Source organism: Anas platyrhynchos, chromosome 13 (genome assembly GCF_047663525.1).
Source record: "Anas platyrhynchos isolate ZD024472 breed Pekin duck chromosome 13, IASCAAS_PekinDuck_T2T, whole genome shotgun sequence".
NCBI lineage: Eukaryota > Metazoa > Chordata > Aves > Anseriformes > Anatidae > Anas > Anas platyrhynchos.
Window position 1 is genome coordinate 1,844,957 of NC_092599.1, and position 20,101 is coordinate 1,865,057.

Below are 20,101 nucleotides of genomic sequence, written 5' to 3' on the forward strand. Positions count from 1 at the left end.
GCTGGCGCGCTGCGATGACCTGTGGCAGGGAGGGGCGCCCTATTCAGGCCCTTGTGCTCGCTCACCAGATTAAAGGTGATTAATGGGACCAGGTGGCTCCTGCTACATCTTCATCAAACAGACAGGCAGCAGCGCTCCCGCACACACCGTGGAACCGGAGCCTTTTTTTTTTTTTTCCCCCTCAGCCGCAGGATGCCATGCCCAAAATATCAGCAGTCCAAGTCTGAAGTGTCAGAAACTGGAGAGCGTTCCCGTGAGGCCGCAGGGGCAGGAGGAGGAGGAGGAGGGATGACTTGGCTCTGCGATTTCCAGACCCACCTCACCTCTGCCCCCAGAGCTGGGCACGGACGAGCGAGATCCTTGCTCGCAGGGCCCCTCCGGAGCAGCTTCCCGGGCACCCAGGCAAGCGTGAGAGCAAGCAGAACCACCCCCCCTTGGGAGGGGGACAAACCACAGCAGCCTGTGACCACGTAGTATTTTGCATCATTTATTTAAATACCTATATTTATGCATTTACAAATTTTCATAGCTCTGTTTGTAGCTTTTTTTTCTTTCTTTTTTTTTTTTTGTTGACAGTATTGCAGAGAAGTTAGCTTTTGTAAAATGAGGTCCATGTATAAAACTATGCAACAGATCGAAGAAAAAAAAAAAAAAAAAGAAGTTCCTCTCATACTTTCTAGAATCAAAAACCAAAGAAAGTGACCAAATGGAGGGGGAGAGGGAAAGAAAGGGGTGGGACAAAACAACCTCACAACAAGTGGCTCTCTCACAAGTATTACATATGTCAGTGCTCAGCTACAGTCCTAACGGGATAGTTCACGGTTCCGGTGGTGCAATGCCTGTTTGCTGAAGCTTTAGCAGGCACAGAGGTCTCTAATGAAAAAAAAACAAAAAACAACAACAAAAAAAAGGAAAGGATCCTACACTGAGGAATGCAAAGCCTGGACAGCCTCGTTATAGGTCTCAGGTGTCATGGCACAAAATGCCTGTAAGAGACTGCACCGACTCACCAGTAGTGCATACTCATCCTACACTTCATTTTGCATAAAAAGTTCCCTTTAAGAAATCTTAGCATTTAAAAAAAATTGGTATCTGAGCTCTTCTGGCCTCAGTACTCTGAAGAAATCACTTGAAAAAATACCTCCTGTTTTCCTCCTCTGGAAGCTTCGAAGTAAGGTTTTGGTTTAATTGATATCAATTTAACAGCTCGTGGGTTCCCAGCCTTCTCTCTGGGAGGAAGAGGCAACAGATATGGCATTGCAAGATATTTACACACATGGTACAAAAATGTCCAAGGGTATGAAAAATCACCAGTAACACAATTTTGCAGCAGCCTCATTTACACCTGTAATTTTATACCATTTATTACATTGTACTAACACACCAGATTCAAAGATGTGCACTCCCTTTAGGACATTCAGGAGTTACAAATATATTGTGATTGCATAATTCATATTGCACAATTGTATAAAAACATAAATACTAGCTATTCTATCTTTTTTAAATACAAAATACATGTCACATAGTCAAATATTCTTTTCAAGTGCAATTCAGGTGCTCTCTTTAGTCCTTCCAATAAAAAGGCAATTTTGATAGTTTTGGCACAAGTTTAGCCTCCTTCGTGTGCCAACAGTTCTAATTACAATACGTATGCCCCAAACTTTATATAGTAGCAGTCATATACATACAGTATAAAAACAGGGTATTTACAAAATGAACTAAACATACACAGAAGCAGCCTCAGTGGTCGGATCTGAACTCGTTTAGCGCTGCGAGAGGGAGAAGTGACCCTTCTGACTTACGCTGGTTGCTGTGGGTTCACATTCATGGGAGGAGGGTGTCCTAGGAGACCGATGCGCTGTTTCTGCTTCCTCTGTTCGGTCATCTGGAAAATCAAAAAGTTTGCTCATTAGGCCTAGGCGCTTCCTGTGCGTCAGCACGCAGAGCGCCCCAGCGCCACGCTGTGTGGGCAGCTTGAGGCCGAAATCCACTTTCTGCAAATAACGCCCTGCCAGTGGGTGAAAAAGGCGACTCCGAACCTGCCCAGGAGCTGATGGGGAGATCTGCAACCTGCTGCTGTCGCTGCCTTGCAGCTCGCAGTGTCACACGCATCCCAAACCCTGCGTTTCAGAGGCAGCGAGTGCTCAGGCGTGAGCCCGTCATGGGAAAAGGATTCAGCCACAAGAGGCGGCTCTGGAAGCCTCCGACAGCTCCTCGGCTGTGCAGCACCACGCACACCGTTAGGCTCAGCACCTGGACGGGCTGGGTGCCTGTAATTACACTCACTTATTCACTAGGGAAAGGACTGAAATCCGACATTCATCCTGAAACCATAATTAAACTCGATTACAGCCTGGTGCCTTGCTCAACGCCTGACCAAAGGGGAGGCAGAACTGTTATTTTCTGTTACTTTTTAAGAGAAATTACGGCACTCTCACAAGGCTAGGTCACACCTCGCGTTCTCTGTCACACACTTTTGGAAGTCGACTTTCACAACAAGCTCCCGAGGCTTCGCAGGAGTAGGCGAGTGGAGGAGAGGGGTCTGCAGGCGCGCTGCTCTCCTGCCGGGCCAGCTGGGACTGCTCCTCCAACAGAACCCACAAGTTGGCAGCGCAAGGAGGCAACGAGGCCTTCGTTTTAGAGGTGCCTGTTTACATTAATTAGCTTCACCGAGCAAACCAAGAGCCCTGATTTCACACGGAGTGATTCAGAGGACACGTGAAGTGCAAACAGGAAAGGACGGGGAGCGAGCAATGCAACGGGCCTGCATGGGGCAGCTTTGGGGTTCTGTGAAATCCCAAAGAGATGGTGTGCTCCGATGTGTGCTTAGGAAGAGCCAGCCCTGCCTTTTGGGAAAGGGAACACGAACACAATGCCAATGCAGAACATCATTAATCCTGCAAAATGCTCTTGTCCAGCAGGCACGGGGCTGCACGATGGGGCAGTTTCCATCCCATCTATCTGCAGAGCGAGCCTGCTGTGAAAGCTCAGCAGCCACAGCGACCTGTGCCTGGGCTGGGAAAACACCAGGAGCCGTGCACGCTCCGCAGGGGAGGTGCTGGGGAGCTGCCGGGGAGGCCACGAGCAGGCGAGCAGTGCCCAAAGGATGAAAGGACACCACCAAACCGCGGGGTGTGCGGTTCAGCCGAGTGCAGCCGGACTCGCAGATAACGGCATGTGATTACGTAGGAGCGCTCTGCCTGGTTCCAAAGGTTCCCTGTGAGTTGGAATCGGCTCCGGCAACGCGAGCACCGCATGTGGCAGCTGCATGGCCAGGACAGTGACCGCACACGCAGGTTGTGCCACGCTGCCTGCAGCGCTCACCTCCCCTGCGGCGTGCCCGGCACCTGCGCGGGCAGGGTGCGGGACGGGGGCAAGGCCTGGAGCCGGCTCCAAAAACATCTCCTGAGGTGCCGCACGTACTGAGATAGGAAGAGGGCACTGGAAAGGACTTCTGAATAATTGCAGCTAAGCCCTGCTGCTGCGGACAGCTGTGTTGTGAGCTGTTTGCACAGAATGAACACGCTGGAGGTTTTAGCGGCTCTCGGTGCGTTGTTCCCGTTGTTGAGAGCAGGCACCCTGCACTGCGGCTTGAAACACTGCCTGCAGAACCCTAACGGGCCGGAACAGCAAGCGAATGAGAGGTTTGCCCTTTATTTCATTGCAAAAAAAATAAATACAAATAGAATTTCCCCGAGCTAGTTCCTTTTCCTGGAGACAGGTCCCGGGAGGAGGGACGCACCAGGTTTGTCCCATAATTGGAGCATCCTGCAAGCAAAGAGGGTTCTCTCACTAACGGTACTTAGGGGAATTCCTAAAAGCTATCACAACTTTAATGAAGCTGGTTTCCTCTTTTGCTTTTACAGTCAAATAGCTCTTTAAAAGCTAAATCCTTCATTCTTATTTTCACAAAGAGCACGAAGGTTTTTTTTAGTGCTTGGGCAGCCAAGAGCTGCAAGCTTTAGAAAGAAATGCGTTCAGATCCAAAGCTGGCTTCAGTTGATGGAAAGACTCCTGTTGACTGCAGACCACTTTGAGTCAGACCCTTCAACAGGAAGACATAAGACACATGTTTCAAGATAATTGTTTCCAGGCAAAAGAGCAAAAACACAACCCGGCAAGTATTAGAGTCCAGACAAAAGAGCAACTGCCTCTATCCTCTGCCCTCAAAACCAACTGGAGCATGGGGGTCCGTGGCACGGCGTCTGAAAACTAATTACAGCCAAGAGCAGCAAGATTTCCTGCTCTCAGTGTGACACTAATCCCTCCCTGTGCTCTGCGGGGCGCTGGGGAAGGCCCCACTCATCAGAAAAGCAGAGCATGGTCGGAAGCCAGAGCGCCGGGGCTCGGCGGTGCCGTCCTCCCAGGCTGTCCCCACGAGGACGACCTGGCTGTGCTGGGAACAGGTCCCAGCGGGGCAGGGATGGGAAGCAGGCATCAGAGAGCCGTGCCGACTGTTGGACAGTAGGAAGATCGGCTCTCAAAAGTGAACAAAACAAATTTGTTGGCCATTTCTGCCCTGGGATACTGTTGTGTGCAGTTCTACAACCCACTGCCTGCAGTGCAGCTCTCCCTCCATCCCCTCAGCTAACTGAACCATCTGCCTTCGGTTATTGAGCCACGAAGACAAGCAGCTAGGCACTGTACTGCCACAAACAGTCCTTTTGCTCCCAGTTAGGCCGCAAGCCATACAGACAACACGACGGAAACCACTGCTGCCTGCCGGGCTTCTGCAGGGCCATTGCTGGGTTTGGGCAGGGAGCAACCCCAACAATGTCCTCGCTCCTCAGCAAAACCCCCGGGACAGCGCTGTCTGTGCCATGAGAAGCTACCACTGGCTGTTTGTTCTGACCCTAATAAAACAGTTAAAAAAGGAGCCATGGTCTGTTAGGAATCTGTAATTAATCCTAGAGTTGTTGTTGTTTGTGCAGAAGATGGGAGTGGGGAGCTAAGAAATGAGTAGCTGGGGGCACCCACTGAACTCCCCTTCAGAGGGACATTTTTGGTGAGTGCAAAGCCAACACAAGGGCACACCCAGGGCAGGGAGAAGCGGTCACCACGTCCCTTTGGGGACACAGGGGGTCTCCTCTCCTTTCTTAAAATTTGTATGTGCTGTACAGATAAGCGTAACCTCCGGTACTTCTCTGTAGAGCAATATGACAGTGACCACAGCAACCCAGCTGAAACCTTTCTCCACCCAGATCTCTTGTTTTTGGAGGGTTTTACCCTGTACTAGCTGTCAGTGAAACGTCAGGTACAAGGAGTTACAAGCTGCGGTGCAGTTAATTCACAGATGTTGTCTCTGATCAGCTATTACTTCAGCTTCGCATTATCTTAAATAATCCTTTGCGAACCTCTCCCAGAAAGAACAATGTTTACACAAGAAGCACAGCTTCAAAACACTTAAAGCCATTGATCTCAGTTACTTACAGGAAGGAGCTGGACAAAACCAAAAGTTAACAAATCTCCTCCGACCCTCAGTGCACCAAGAACTGCTGCACTGAAAAACTACCAGAGGGCTATCCAGGGTTCTCGTGTCAAGCAGGAGCAACGCACGCGATGCAGAGCAGTTCTGTGGGTACGCCTGGGCTGTAGATTTGAGCCTAACAGTAGCAGGTTCTTATCTGCACGAGCAGCGTGGCTGTAGCACGAAGGAGACCACTGCAAGCTAACCACTCAAGAATTTCTCCAGTTTCTCAGTGGGTTTTGAGGTCCGTGCAGCAGCACCACGCTTTTCTCAGTATCCTCTGACTTACAGGATCATGCTACAGTCTTGGGTTAGAAGGTGTATGAACGACAAAAATATAAACAAAAAAATACAGGAGACCTGCACTGGTGAAAACTGACTACAATTAATGTCAGCTTTGATTTTTAAATGCAAGTTCTTCCTTTCAGGAGGGGGCCACTTTAGGCTACGCTGCTCCTCTTAGCACTGCCAGGCAGGTGTGCTGTGGTATTGGCCTTGGGAGGGTGGTTTTTTTGTTTACTGCTTTCCTAAACACTTCAGAGAAGTGCTGCACGGGGCTCACAGAGTGTTTGGAGCTGCGAAAGGCCACCGATAAGAGAGGTGTGCAGGAGCTCTGAGCTGCCCACATGTGTGTGTGTGCCTGCATGCTCGCTTTCGGGTCTCCCTTACCTGGTCTTTGAGCTCTGAGAGCTGGCCAGAGAGGTTGGTCACCAGCTTCATGGTGGACTCCAGCTTCTCCTGCAGGTTCCTCAGCTCATTCTGCTCTCCTTCCGAGTCGCTGCTGACCAGAGACATGGCACGCATGCGGGGGAACCAGTCCAGGTTTCGCTCCTGCGGATCAGACACAGGTTTGTCATTAGTGCTCGCCCTGGGAATGCCTGCACCCGAGCAGCGGGGAGCACAGCACCACGCTGGGGCACTGCTCAGGGACACGAGCCCTGCAGTGCTTCCATCCTACTGGAAAGTTTGCCAAATTGCCCACTAGAGGCCATGAGGCACCTCAGGTGTACCAACTGAAAGCTCAGGCTCTTCTCGTTGGCTTTTCCCTTCCAGCAGCTCATCACCCCCAGCCATTTCTTTCCCAGCTACACTTCAGTGAGACAAGAACATTGGACAAAGAAACCCACCACACTCCATGTCAGCACAAGCACTTCCCAGCGCTAGGACATCGCTGCCACCTTACAGCTTTCTAACTCACGTTTGTTGGAGTTTTGTGCTGATGCAGTTGGTTTTTCTTCTTGGGTCAAGCAAAGCTTGGCTCTGCTTTCTACTGAAAGGAACCGCGTTCTACCTCAAAACGCTGCTAGAGTTGAAATACCTTTTGAATGAAAAAGGGAAAAAAATCCGCACCATGACCAGATGTTTCGATTTAAAACAGGGGGACAGATTAAATTGCAATGTATTGCTCATAACCAAGTTTTCACTCAGAGATAAAGTCTCTGATGCTCCACGTTCAAGGTATGGTCAGGAACTCAGCGGACAGCTGCTTGGTTTTATTAATATGTACACAGAGGTTCACACATACCCTCACTTACACGCCGGTGACGTTAAAAATAAAAGCAGGAACGGAATAGAAAGCCACAAAAGAGGCGGAGGGGTGCGTACCGCATCTCGACACCTAAAGTTTAGCTCTGGTTTCCTATCTAGTCTGGTTCCCCTCCCACACTGGAGATGCTCTCTAAAATGGAAGTGAAGGTAACACAGGACGAGAGGAGGATGTGTGCTCTCACAGGTGACATTTAGCAGCTGTTCCTGTTTCGGGCAGACCAGATGAGCTGCTAACAGCCTGCTGGCCGAGCAGCATCCCGAGGGCCACTCAGCACCACGGATTCACAGCCACCAAAGTTCCCCCCTGCTTCCGCAGGCCAGGCCGGGCACTTTCTCAAAACTACGGCTTATTTTTATGGCTCTGCGAACTTGCCTTGGAGTTTTGCCATCGCCTGCCTAAACCTCTAACTCAAACCCACTCCCCCACCCCTCTGCCCCCCCGGCGTGCTCAGTCTTTTCCAGGAGCACGCACGGTGCTGAAGCGAGGGCTGCGCACCTCTACGGAGAGGCACAGTCACGGCCTTTCTGCAGTTCAGATCTCTTGCCAAGAATCATCATCTTAAATTAGTTGCTTCTGATCTGCTCGGAGTTTACTACTGCAGAGATTAAAAGGCATAAATTAGGCCCTTTCCCATGCAGTGCAACACAGGATTCCCACATGATGCAGAACTGCCAGAAAGGCTTTTCTCCTGATCTCTGCTTGCAGGGCAGATGGTTTCTGCTAATAAAAGAAAATATATATATACAAAAAACATGCCTTTATCGAGACAAGTGCCAAAATATTTTGGACTTTAGGGAAAGACAGTCCCACAGCTAAGATTTAAGAGCAGTAACGGGCAGCAGTTCACTGCGTGCTTCCAGCAGGAGTAAAACACCGGGTTAGGGGTGAGCAGGCAGCCCCCTCGCTTCTGCTCACCTCTGCCACTCCGCATCGCCCCCGAACGGGGCAGGGGGATCGACTAAGGCACTGCTGCTCCCCTCCCCGCTGTCCTCAAGGCTAAATGTTTTCAAGGACCGAGCAAATTGGACTAACGAACACCCCAACCCTTTTCTAGTTTGTGACACGGGCAGAGGCTGGAGCTGCTGCTGGAGTTTGGTGTCCACTGGCTTCCTGAGAGCCCCGGCTCTGGAAGTCACCCGAGTATGGGAAATCTGGGCTTTCACCCCAACAACAAAATACCTTCTCTGGTTCTCATGGCTATGGTGAAGGATTAAAAATACAAGTGATCCACGTGAACTCCACGAGCTGAGAAAGGAGAAGGCTGATGAAAAGGCGACAAGACCGATGGCTTCCCCATCGGCCTCCTGAGGAGGGAGGGCAGGAATGGCACCAGGGATGGGGCACATCGCCCCGTGTCTGCTCTGCCTGCCCAGGAACAAGCCTGGGCACCTGGGAATGTCCTGCACAGGCAGGGACAGGGCAAGGGGAACGCCTGTGAGGCCCTGCCAGCCATTCCCCTGGCCTGGGCGACCTCCAGCCCATTCTCCATCCGCCCCCCGCACTGCAGAAAGAAGCCCAGGAGCCTGGGTGCACCTTGCAGAGGTGCTGGATTCTGCCCCTGGCTGCTGGGGGGGCTTTTCAATAATTAATAACGATGCCTTCGGCGGGGATGGTGGGAACGGAACCAAGCAGGAATGTGAAAAGGTCGCTTGCTGGGGGGCCCGCGGGGCCGGTGTGCGCAGCCAGCCCAGCTCCCCGGCCCCGCGCCTCCCGGCAGCGCTCGGTCTGCAGAGAAATGCTATTCAAGGTTGAATAAAAGATTTATATCTTGATGATCTAGTTTCTGCTGAACTTTAACTGAACACCAGGGTGCCTTTAAAGATACAGCCTGACATCCTTCACTCGAGGTTTGCTAGGTTTTGTTGCGTGTTTTTTTTTTTGTTTTTTTTTTTTTTTAAAGGCACCAGGCGAGCCGTAAAGCCCGGGCCTCCATCCCGTTCCCCTGCCTGTCCACCGGGCTGCCACACGCCCTCGGCGGCTGCTGGCACCTCGCATACCAGCGCAGTTATGCACTGTCTGCTGTGGTCCTCCTGCACGCCGAGGCACCGCGATCCTGGTGTGCAGTCAGCTCCCTCTTCCCGTCACAGTCGCAGCTTCCTCTGTTTGAGCAGACGAACTGCCTACAGCCACTGACGGAAGCTGGCTAACCACAAGCGCTGGGTTTCGGGTTAGCTCTTTTCTAGGTAAAGTTGGAAAAGTCCCTCTTGTAGAGCAAATATCATTAAATCTCAGACATGGGGGCGATGCTGACCAGTCTCTTAAAACGTCCACGATTGGAAATTTGAAAAAGAGGAAGCTGCGTTGCATGATGCAGATGCAATTCATTCTGAGAAGTGCCCGCTCTTCCCTGCTTCTGCCGCAGAGTTTATTCTAAGAAAGGTTCCCGAGGCGACCTCAGCGCGGAACGTGCCAGGAGCTGCATTAGCTGCGCTCCCCGGGCACGGGGCAGCCGCTAACGGCGCAGCCGGGCTCAGCCTCGCCGCCGGCCCCGAGGAAGTCACCGCTCCTATTCTGGGCCTCCCTTCTGTCAGCTACTGCCCTGCCTAATATTTATGGGGTGCTGAAAGGCTGGTGCGGTGCTCGTCAAAAAATAAATCCCGATCGCCGGCACAGCAAGGCCGCTGCTTAGTCAGGGGAGGTGATGGCAGCAGATTTCAATTTGTCACGTGTCAGTAAAAATCCCACACCTGAGGAACGGCTCTGGGTAGTGCTTTGAAACTGAAAAGCTCTGTGCAATTTGTCGTTTTGTTTGTGGCAAGACGCAAGTCCTCTTGGTTCTTTCTTGTGCTTCTGGGAAAAAGCCCCGCATCTCTCTCTCTTCTGCCAAGGGCTTACCGTCACCTCTTCCACGCCAAATCGACTTCTCCCCTCTTCACGAAGAACTCGACGGTGCCCCCACTCCATACTAAGAATAGTTTCATGCCCCACCTATGTCTTTAAACTGGAGGCTAATGATATAAAAAAAAAATAAATCAATCTCCTTTTTCACCGTTGCCATAGATTAAGAACAGAAACGGCTTCTGCACTGGTGCAGAGCCCGGCAGCAGCAGGGAACCTGGAGGGCAGGCAGCTTCCAAAGGTGGAAGAAGATCGCCTCTGCGTAGGCAGCGATCCCCCCATGCATCCCAGCAACAATTCTGCTGAAGTGACTCACTGGAGCCGGACGTTTGTTTGCCAGCAGCAGGGTTACCTCACCAAAACCAGCTCAACGTGACCGAGGGCGGGCGGCCCTGGTGGGAGCTCCCGGAGGAGACCTCCTCGCTCCTTCCCAGCGGACGGTGCCACCTCTTCGTGGCAACCTACTTCTGGTTGTTTGGATCTAGATTTTAACTGAAGTAGGACGTATTACATCACGAGCCATTGGGCAGGACAAAACAATTAAAACATGCAAAGCCTGAGCAAACAGCTGCCGGCGGCTGCAGCGACCCACCTACTCTTGCTCAACATGTCCGGTAAGGGCCCGGGTGGCCTCCGGAGCACCCGCGGCACGGGGTCAGGGCCTCGGGGGCACTTGTGGGCTGGAGGAAGCGGCGGCGATGACTCAGGCTTCGGCCATCCCCTCGCCGCGTGCGGCTCAGGCTGCAGACAGAACAGTTTATTTTGCCCCCAGCGCTCCCCTCTCCCTCCCTCCTGGGCCGGGCTCCAGCAGCAAGGCCGGAGCAGACCCTGCGAGCGTAGGGACCTGTCCCTCTTTTTATGCACACAGGGAACCGTGCTGCAGCCTGCGCTGCTTCTGTCGCCCACCCAGACCCTTTTTCTGGTGCATGGAGACTTGCTGGGCACAAGCCCGGGCTGATGCTTGCAGTACAGACACCAGCAGGGTCTTGCACCAGCAGCCGGATGCCTGCTGGGAGGCACGAGGCCTCGGCACCAGGGGGTGACGTGAGGAGGATGCTGGGGGCGAGGGGAAGGAAAGAAAAAAAATCCCAAATGCAAAAGGAAGCTTTGCTGGGCGCTGTTGTAGAGCAGAGTGCTGCTGGAGCACAGCGAGGCTCACACCTCTCCCTGCACCGTGCCAAACAGGTGAGGAGTGAAGGAGAACAAGTGCTCCCCTGACTGCAGCCGCTGCAGGGATGTTACATATTTAATCAGAGCACTCCCAAGGCCAGGCTCCTTCCTTCCAGGTGCCACCCACCCCGCCTTTGTTCTCGCAGGCTCCCTGCAGGGCAGGGCCCTGCCCAGGTCACTGCTCGGGGAAGACCGAGGCCCGGGCAGGCAGCGCAGGGGCGTTGTGTGGTGAAGGCCGCAGGCACGCCCGGCAGGGACCGGCACCACACGGGGAAGGTCGTCCTGAGCGAGCCCTTCTCCTCACGCTGCCCCTTTGCACCTTGCCTCATGGCGAGGGTGCGACGAGGAGCTGGGTGAGCGAGGCCCAGCGCTCCGGCCCGTGCCGGTGACGCAGAGTTTCCAGCAGCCAAGGGCCTCCTGCCAAGCGCACCTCTTGGCTCCTTCTCTGCCCCTGCTATTATTTTTTATTTAACCCTGCAATTATATTAGCTAACCCGGTACGGTATCTCAAGATGCAGCTTGTTTGGCAGATCCCACACCAAATTAAGCACAATCAGCTGCGGCGCTGACCTCCCCGGGCTGCGGTCAGTGCCCAGCTCTGGCGCCCTGGGTTCTCCATCCACCCAACACCACATACAGGAGATCCGTATGGGCTGCTCTCTTCCATGCCTGCAGTCAGTCCACAACCTACAGGCATGACAAATCTCTTCTATTTGATTTTGCCCCAAAGTAAAGGATTCCCAGGCACAACCTACACATGAATATAACCAAGTTCGAACACTTTCTCAGACTAATTTCAGCCACATGCCTTGCACCAGTGCTGGAACTGGTGAGCCCCTTTTGCAATGCCTTGGCCACTTGTTTTTGCTGCAGGGGCTTCAGTTCAAATCCAGTTCCAGCCACCTCCAGCTGAACCACATCCAGCCCAGGGCCTGGGGACAGCAACCTTTCAAAGCCATTACCAGGGAGAGCCGTGCACGCCGTGAATCCCACGCTCCTGTCACGTTGCAGAGCACAACAACAGTCGTGGCTTAACTCCTTAAAGGAGGCTTCAAGCTGAACTTACACTTCTGGAAGAATGCAATTCTAAAGGTTGAGACTAACGAAACCTTGCTGTTGCTTACTGGGAGGCAGCTTTACTGGCTACACTGGAGACTGGATAAGAAAAACCACTTTCCAACCATGGTACAGCACGGAGCTCAAGACATAAAAAAAGCCAGTACTATGTTTAAATGCCCAGTTTTATACAAAGAGATTAATTCAGGCACAAAAGGAAATCCTTAGCCTTCATTTCCATTCCAAATTCCTTTAAGGATATCTGCGCCATCACTTCTATTTATAAATGGTTCATTTTCAGATGACAACACAATCCCATTTAAAGTTCAGGACTCAGCGCTCTGGATCTGGACATGTGAGCTTGGGCAATCCCTAACACCTCTGCCTCAGTGTTGTAACAGAGGTTAATGACATGGATCCTTCTTGGCACAATGCTGCAAAGTTTGTGGAAATTGCAAGAGCTATTTGGGAAGTTTTGTGCTATGAACTTTTCCAAACAGGTCTATTTTTAATATGTATATCTGCGTGCATAAAATCACTCAGCTCTTACCCACTCTGATCAAACCCCGATGTGAAGGTGTATATGCAAATCCATATTTAGTGTATGCAGGAGTCGTGTATGCAAATATTTGTCCATGCAAGTGGCAGGACGCTGCAGCTGCAGCACGACAGCCTGTGAACGCACAGAGAGCTGATTTGTGTTTGTGGTTCTCCATGTATCAAGCTTCAGAGAAGGATTTTTTTTTTCTTTTACATATTATAAATGCCTACAAACAGCTGTTTGTAGCAGAGCTTTGCCAGGACTCAGAAGACAGCTGTGTCAAAGGGGCTGATGCTGGTGAGGCTGCTGCAGGAACTGGGGGCAAACGCAGAAAACTGCAGAAGAAATTCTCAAGACCGAGAGGATGGGTAGATAAGACATTTAAATGAACTAATCTGTAGGGAGTTGCACCAAGTTCACATTAGTCATTTGGGTGTGGAAGTCAATGTCTGGCCAACACGATAAGTGGATCCCCCCACCTCCTACACACATGGTATTATTCAGACATCACCTGATCTTCCCTGGTGACTACAAAGCCATCCAGCAGCCGAACCATACGCCTTTGTTCCTGGGAAACGCGGGATGCGCTGGGCTACCAGCTTTGCGGCACAATTAGCATACTTTCCAGATAAACACTTTTCAAAAGGCATCGATCCATCTTCAAGCCTCGCTATCTTAAGTGCACATCTGCAGTGATTTACCAGATGAACAGAAGTCAGGTCATCGGAAGGGCTTTATAAACACTGGGAATTAAAGACCAGCTCTGTTCCCTCTATCCGAGGGTACTTTCTGCGATATCGAATAGGTATTACGAGGCCACTCAAGATTGCATTTTGAGGGCAATCTGCCTCGTACCACGCTTCTGCTTGCCATCTCCTGCAAACCATAAACTTATCAACCTTGGAAGTGCTGCTAAGAGCTGCAGGACAGCAGATGATTCACTGCAGCAGCGAGGGCGTGGATGCGAGCTTAGCTTCACATCAAACAGCACCAGCCACCCCATCTCCCCCTCGCATTGCTCCGGCAATTCCCAGCTAAGGTTCCTAATCTCTCTCACAAGCTTTAGGCGGCACAGCAGGCACGTGTTCACCTTCCTGATGAAAGTGAGCATTATCCCGAGTTACGGGGGAGCGAGCTGGCGATGAATTCCAGGTCTGCTAATCAGAAAGGCCGACTTGTAGCTACACGAGCGATGCAGCATGGCTTCCCACGCTACAGCACACAAACAAACACAGCTCCACAACCACCAGAAACTTCAATGAAAACAATCCCAGCATTACAAGCACAAACACGGGCCCACATCGGTCTCACGGGACAGAAGAGCATTATGGAAGGTAGAGTTACAAATCAGTACTGAAACACCGTGCGTTCGATTCTGTCAGATCACTGTGGTTTCTTTGGTATTTATTTTGAACATGCCCATGGTGTTCAGAATGCTCCTTAAATTTGGTTTCCCAGTTTAACTGTTGACTTCGTTCTGCACACTGAATTTTAACTTAGTTAGCTTCTATCCATGAAAAAATACAAAATTCACTAGAGAATTGAGGTTAATCATTAATTTTCCTGGCTACAACTTATTTTTACACTGGGTCAGATTCCTGCAGGCTGCAAGATGAATTCTGTGGGCAAGATTCAGTTCTGCCATATCCAGTTCAGTGGACAGCCTCAAAACTGCCTCTCTGTACACATTATTTTTAGACAAGAGAACATCAAAATTCAAGATCACTCTTAAGGCTTCTGAATATTCACTATTTGGCATAAGTGAAATTGTCCAGGATTCTTTGGAGACCACAGTGCTTAAAATATCTCTAAAGCACTGTACAAGCAGCGCTGGATGCTCTCACCAGCTGATGGTGAATCCCATTTTAGTGCCCTAAATTCTGTTTTATTTAATGTTCTGGTGTGTTGAAAAAATACAAATACTAAACGACAGAAGTAATTTCTTTATTTTTTAAAATTGCCAAAAGACAGAAATCCAAGAGGTTTCTAAGGATATTTGCTGGGAGTCAGAACAAAGGTGAAGTGTATTTGAGGTGATTTCTGTAATCACAGTGTGACTCGGAGCACATTATGCTTCCTACCCCCAGCTACTAAAAATGGGTATAGATTTCAGCTGAACAATGGTACTGCATAACAGTTCATGGAAAAAGACATGCCCCATCTATGTCAGTATCAAAGATGTTAGAGTGCCACCTTCAGTTTGAAAACGTGGGGAAAAGTCCCTTTTAAATATAACCACGAACTAACTAGGTGTTCAAGGAGAATCTGGTAGCTGCAGACATTAGGCAGCCCTAGGTTCCCATTCACACTCTGCACAAACAGAAAATAAACCCTCACCCTCAACAGGTCAATCTGAATCTCTGGAATCACTGACATTTAACTTTCCTTTTGCATGTCCTTTCAGATTTATGGGATAAAGACAGGTGGTTTGAGTAAAAGATGAACCGTGGAAGTTACCCCTAGCCACACCTTCAGCAGAACAGAGGGCTTCCGACTTTTACAGAAGTATTTAAAAGAGGTCTGACACAGAAACACATTCAGCAGGTTTTACATGGAGATTTTCTGGTGTGGAAAAGAACAAGCGAACATTTTTAATATTAAAGAACAACAGAAAGAAATTGTTTGAGTTTCAGAGTCCACGGCCACACCAGCCCTAAGGAGTACGGCCACTGGAAAATGCTGCTGGGAGCTGTGGTGTGAGGCCAGCCCCAGCCCCAGCTCCTCCGGCCATGCCTGGGCTGAGCTGTGGCAGACCGCTCATGTGCAAAGCAAATTTACTTCCCATTCCACAGCTTGTACGGCTACACCGTGCTCTCAGCAGCATTGCACCGAGACCCTGAGAACCCTCAGTTCTCAATTTAAAACTGGTTCCTGAAATGCAAAAAGCAACAACTGCAGGACACGCTCAAAGCCTCTACCTGGGACTTGCAGCTGTACAAAATTTCAGCTGCATGAACACTTGGTCTGTGCATACGCATGTTCCCATTCAGCACATGGGAACTACCCGCTGCTGATACTTCTACGAATGGGAATTCTAGGAAAAGTTTTCTATTTTTTTGTGATTACTGCAATCACATTCAAAGACTGAGTTTTTGGTTCTTACCTAAGTTAAGCTTTTAATCTGAAATAATTTGTTAATAAAATGCTAGCCAGTTCAAACATTTTTTTAAATAGCTTGAACACAACACACAAAATATTCTTTTACAAGCAGAAACCTTTTAAAGAGTGCAACGCTCCCCCCCGAAGTAATGCCTACTGCAGTGGGATAAATAAAGGGAGCAATATAATCGAGGCAGCAGTGATGGACTTAGTTATCTCACTGTGCTAATCCTCTGTCAGGTGACTGCTCACAAGATTTCTTTAAGCCCTCATTACAGAGGCAGAAATCCAGAACTAGGACACACACTTTAGTGACCCCAAAATAACATGTCTAACCTCTAAGAAATCTTGGTGAGATTTACATTCTGACCAGACCAAGACAAATCCCCCACTTAATGGAAGGCTGCACCTCCACAGCAAAAACTTCAGAGATAAATAAGACAAATATTCTGCTTTTATTTGTCTGAAGGCAAATAAATAACAACTAAATGTCATAAACCAGAAACTACTTTTGCTAACCAGCCAGAAGACACACAAATTAGTAATTGGGGTTTAGGATCTAATTCCAGGAGCACTGAACCTGCCACTTGGCAGAGACGAGGCTTTTAATTCTCTCATTAGAAGGCATTACAATTGAGCAGATATTAATTTTAGGTTCTTACAACAGTGAGCTAAAATCATACGATCATATGACAACAAATCTTACAAGTCTTTTAAAGACATTTACACTGGGACAGGTTAAAAACTGTTTATTGCACTTCCACCAACATGAAAATATTCTTTTGAACAGCAGCACATGAGTTTTGAAAACAATAGCTTCTCTTTATCCATCTGAAACCACGGCGACCACCTAGCTGTCACTGCTCACTGCCACCTCCTCTGGCACACACTGGTGAGTGTTCCAGCTGCTGAGAAGCTGCAGCCACGAAGCTGCAAACTGCTGTGCTGCAGCACACGGAGCCTCCCACAAGCGACCCTGCCTGCACCATCTATTTGTAGCACGTTGCAATGTGGTGCCATCAATGTGTTATCTTTTATCAAGTTATCTTGCCAAGCACATCGTAAGTACTTATCTTTATAAGACGCTTTGAAAAGGAAAGGCACTGGATTAAGCCTATTATTGTAGGAAAAATCTAACTCCAAGTCTTTGCTTACGAAGAAAGTAAAATAGAGAATACTCAAAACTCACCTTGATCATTTCTGCCACGTAACTTTCTGGTCCTGTATATTCTGTTGAATCTTTTACTTTCACTAATACAATAAAGCACAAGTAATGCCACATGTTGTGCTCTTCTTTAATATGCTCTTCAAATGTGACTGTCTTGTTATCAAACTTATCTCTTTCCAAACCTACAAGAGTGACACATTTATAACTCTTAGTATTTACAAACTGGGACTAGGAAAATGAGCTCTAAGAAAAAAAAAAATCTACGGTCTGCTGCAGATCTTAACAGTCACAAGCATTCCTAAATGAACATGGAATAATAAACTCTAACAAACAGCCACCAAACAGAGGGAAGAGGGAGAGAGGAGAGAAGGCATTACAAGTGCTGGTCACATTTGGTAACATAACAGATAACTTTTGGTCAAAAAAAAGGTAACTACCTTGAATGCAAACAGCTGAATTTCATAACACATCTCCTATTTTTAGGCAAAATGATACCAAATGCAACATTTGCTTTGCAGCAAACTTCCAAAGGTTACTTCTGTCAGTCTACGTGTTATGCAACTTCTGCAGTGCCATGTCAGTTAATTGCACTGGCCTCAAAGGCTCAGCAGCTTAATTCCAAATCTACTGTGAGAAACTTTCTCAGACACTACTTAACACTGCACCCTTGAAAAGTGACTGTTTATAAATTCTCTCCTATTCCAATACAAAATTATTTGAAGCCCAGGAGAAGCAGAAACTAAAGATTTAAGGCAAAGGCAGTATAAAAATACATTCCCCATCTCTTCTTTCTGCCAAGTTTCTATGCATGTGGAACCTAACTCTGTATTAAGTGTGTTTCTACACTTACCACAAATAAAGCAAGTTGTTTTTAAAATCTCTTCTTTCTTCTGTTTTTCACTCCTTAAATCAGCAAAAGTGTCAATGATCACACCAAAAATCAGGTTAAGGACAATAATGATGACCATGAAGAAGAATAACAGATCATATATCACTCTAGCAGCAAAGAGAGGTTCCTGCAAGATACATATTTTAATTATTAACAACCCAAATCCATATCCATCTAACCCTTACAACACATTTCTTGCAGTTCAGCGACGAGTATGCAGCCCCACAACTCCTCCCTTTAGACTCTCCATTTCTGATGTTCTCCAATGATAACTTAGAACTCAAACATTAAGTGAAACTAAAATGCAAAATTACTGAAAAGGAGCCGAATTAGTCAGCTAATGGTATGCAATCCCTAGAGTTGCTTTCTGCTTACTATGTCCAAGTCTTTGCTCTTCTCTCTTACACAATGAATTTTTTCTCTCTTCACCTGCTCACTGCAAGCCAATCCAAATTATATCCTTGTATTAATCTGCCTCTATATCAATATAGTACCAGTGTTAATTATAAAATCTTTTATTGGAATATCATAGGATTTGTTTATCTTATAAACCAAGTATGTTGTGTTGAATGAAACAGGATGCAAAGCTGGACTTTGCAGTGCCCATGTCGTGTTTATTGCCTAACCCTCATTTTCAGAACCACCCCAGGCAGTTGGGTGCCGAATGTTAGCTGGGAATTATATAGCCTTTAAACCATTTTAAGCTGAAAATAAGGCTAAGTATTGGATAACACCTTGAAATTGCAGACCATATACTTAACTCCTGTTATCTGCTGGGAACAAAGCAGACAGACACAACACTACTCAGAGAGGGCAAAATGAGGCTGAAGAGGACCCTCTTTCCTTTCCCCTGCTACGTGGTGCAAAGCATTCACTCTGACCAAGCCTGCCCCTTTGTCTCCAATATGGTTTTGGGGGATGACAAGAGAGAGACAAGCCTGAGACTCTGATAACTCCAATTAGCTACTGAACCAGCTCTGTGGGCAGCTGTGGGTATTATGAAAAACTCTTGCTGTTTTTGACTAGTCTTTGCTCTGCAAGGACAGCTCCAAACAACACCCTTCCTTTCCCCACAGTCCCAGCTCTGAGCCATCCTGGTCCCTGTCCTCTCATCTCATTCCCTGCTTTGTACATCTTACTTTTCTCGATAATGTTCCTGAAAGCAACTCAAGCCACTTGCATAGTATCAGCCACCACGCCACTTTCATTCTGCTACCTAACGCAATCCTTTGCTAGCTTGTCCCTTTCTTGCTTTTTCAAATCCTGAACTCCCAAAGCACAAACTGTTGGCTACACCGTTTCTGTTCATTTGGGCCTCGTTCTGGATACCCTTAAGCTGAAAAAGGTCTCGTGTACTAAGAAACAAGATCATGGCTCAAAGCTTGTTTGAACTGGCTGCTGTTTGATTTGGTACTACTGAAGTTTGACTATTATACAGAGAGAAAGCGTGGTCCCTTCTAGTTCGCAAGGTCTACGTCTGTTTCAAGAATATATACACATTTTCCCCAGCAGAACTACATCCCCAGCCCTCCACGGTTATCACTTTTCCACCCCCACTCAGTGATAATTTACCTCTTTGGATGGTTTCCTGAGCACATCACCTACTCCACCCCCACTCCTGAGCCCATGACTCAGTACAGTAACAATGCACATCAGCAACGTCTCGCACGTATGCTCTTTATTCTCTTCCTCCATTTCTTCAGCAATCACTTCTGTTAACACAGCAAGCAAAGACATGTTTAGAAGACAAGAAGATCGGTTTTAAGTGATTCTCTCCATCCTTTTCTGGCTACACTCTCACTCCCCTTTGCAAACGGCCAATTTCCAGCCAGCACTGCAAACGCCATGAGCAGACCATCAGAGGTCTCCTGCTCTGGTGGCTCCAGCCTGCCCTCCTCTCCTCACCAGCAGAGTTTTCTTTTGTGCTTTAACTGCTGTCTCTGACTTGGTTAAATCTCTCTTTCCATTTCTGTTAGTATGCATAGCTTTGGATCACCAGATGCCTGTTTATACAGAATCATAGCTTTTTGACAGCTCAGAGGACAAAGTGTTGCCTCTTACACTCTCCCTTGGTGCCTAACAGATTGCACAGCCTTTGGGCTGTACTCAAAATGGCAACTTCAACTCTTATTTTTCAAATGGCTAAAATATCACTGCTTATGGAAACAGCATTTTACTAAAAAAGTAGCACTATTTTTTATGACCCTCTCTCCATTTGGCTGAAGCCTCCAACTTCACTGTTGCAGTTCCAGGACTGCGAGAATTAATTACCTAATTTCATATACTTTCCCTGTACCTATTAAAAGTCTCATGACTTACATTTC

The 20,101-nt window shown here is 48.4% G+C and overlaps 1 protein-coding gene across 9 annotated transcripts in view; it reads right to left on the reverse strand.

The window, feature by feature from the left end:
- Nucleotides 1-471: 471 nt before the first annotated feature.
- ITPR1 (inositol 1,4,5-trisphosphate receptor type 1) overlaps nt 472-20,101 on the reverse strand; it is a 163,626-nt gene continuing 143,996 nt past the window's right edge. For all 9 annotated transcript variants that reach the window (XM_072044593.1, XM_072044592.1, XM_072044590.1 and 6 more), the window contains 5 exons: nt 19,350-19,489; nt 17,739-17,904; nt 16,910-17,070; nt 6,137-6,298; nt 472-1,885 (listed from right to left, as the gene is read on the reverse strand). In XM_072044593.1, coding sequence (XP_071900694.1) covers nt 1,799-1,885; nt 6,137-6,298; nt 16,910-17,070; nt 17,739-17,904; nt 19,350-19,489 — 716 coding nt within the window. In that variant the 3' untranslated portion in view covers nt 472-1,798. The remainder of the gene's footprint in view (nt 1,886-6,136; nt 6,299-16,909; nt 17,071-17,738; nt 17,905-19,349; nt 19,490-20,101) is intronic.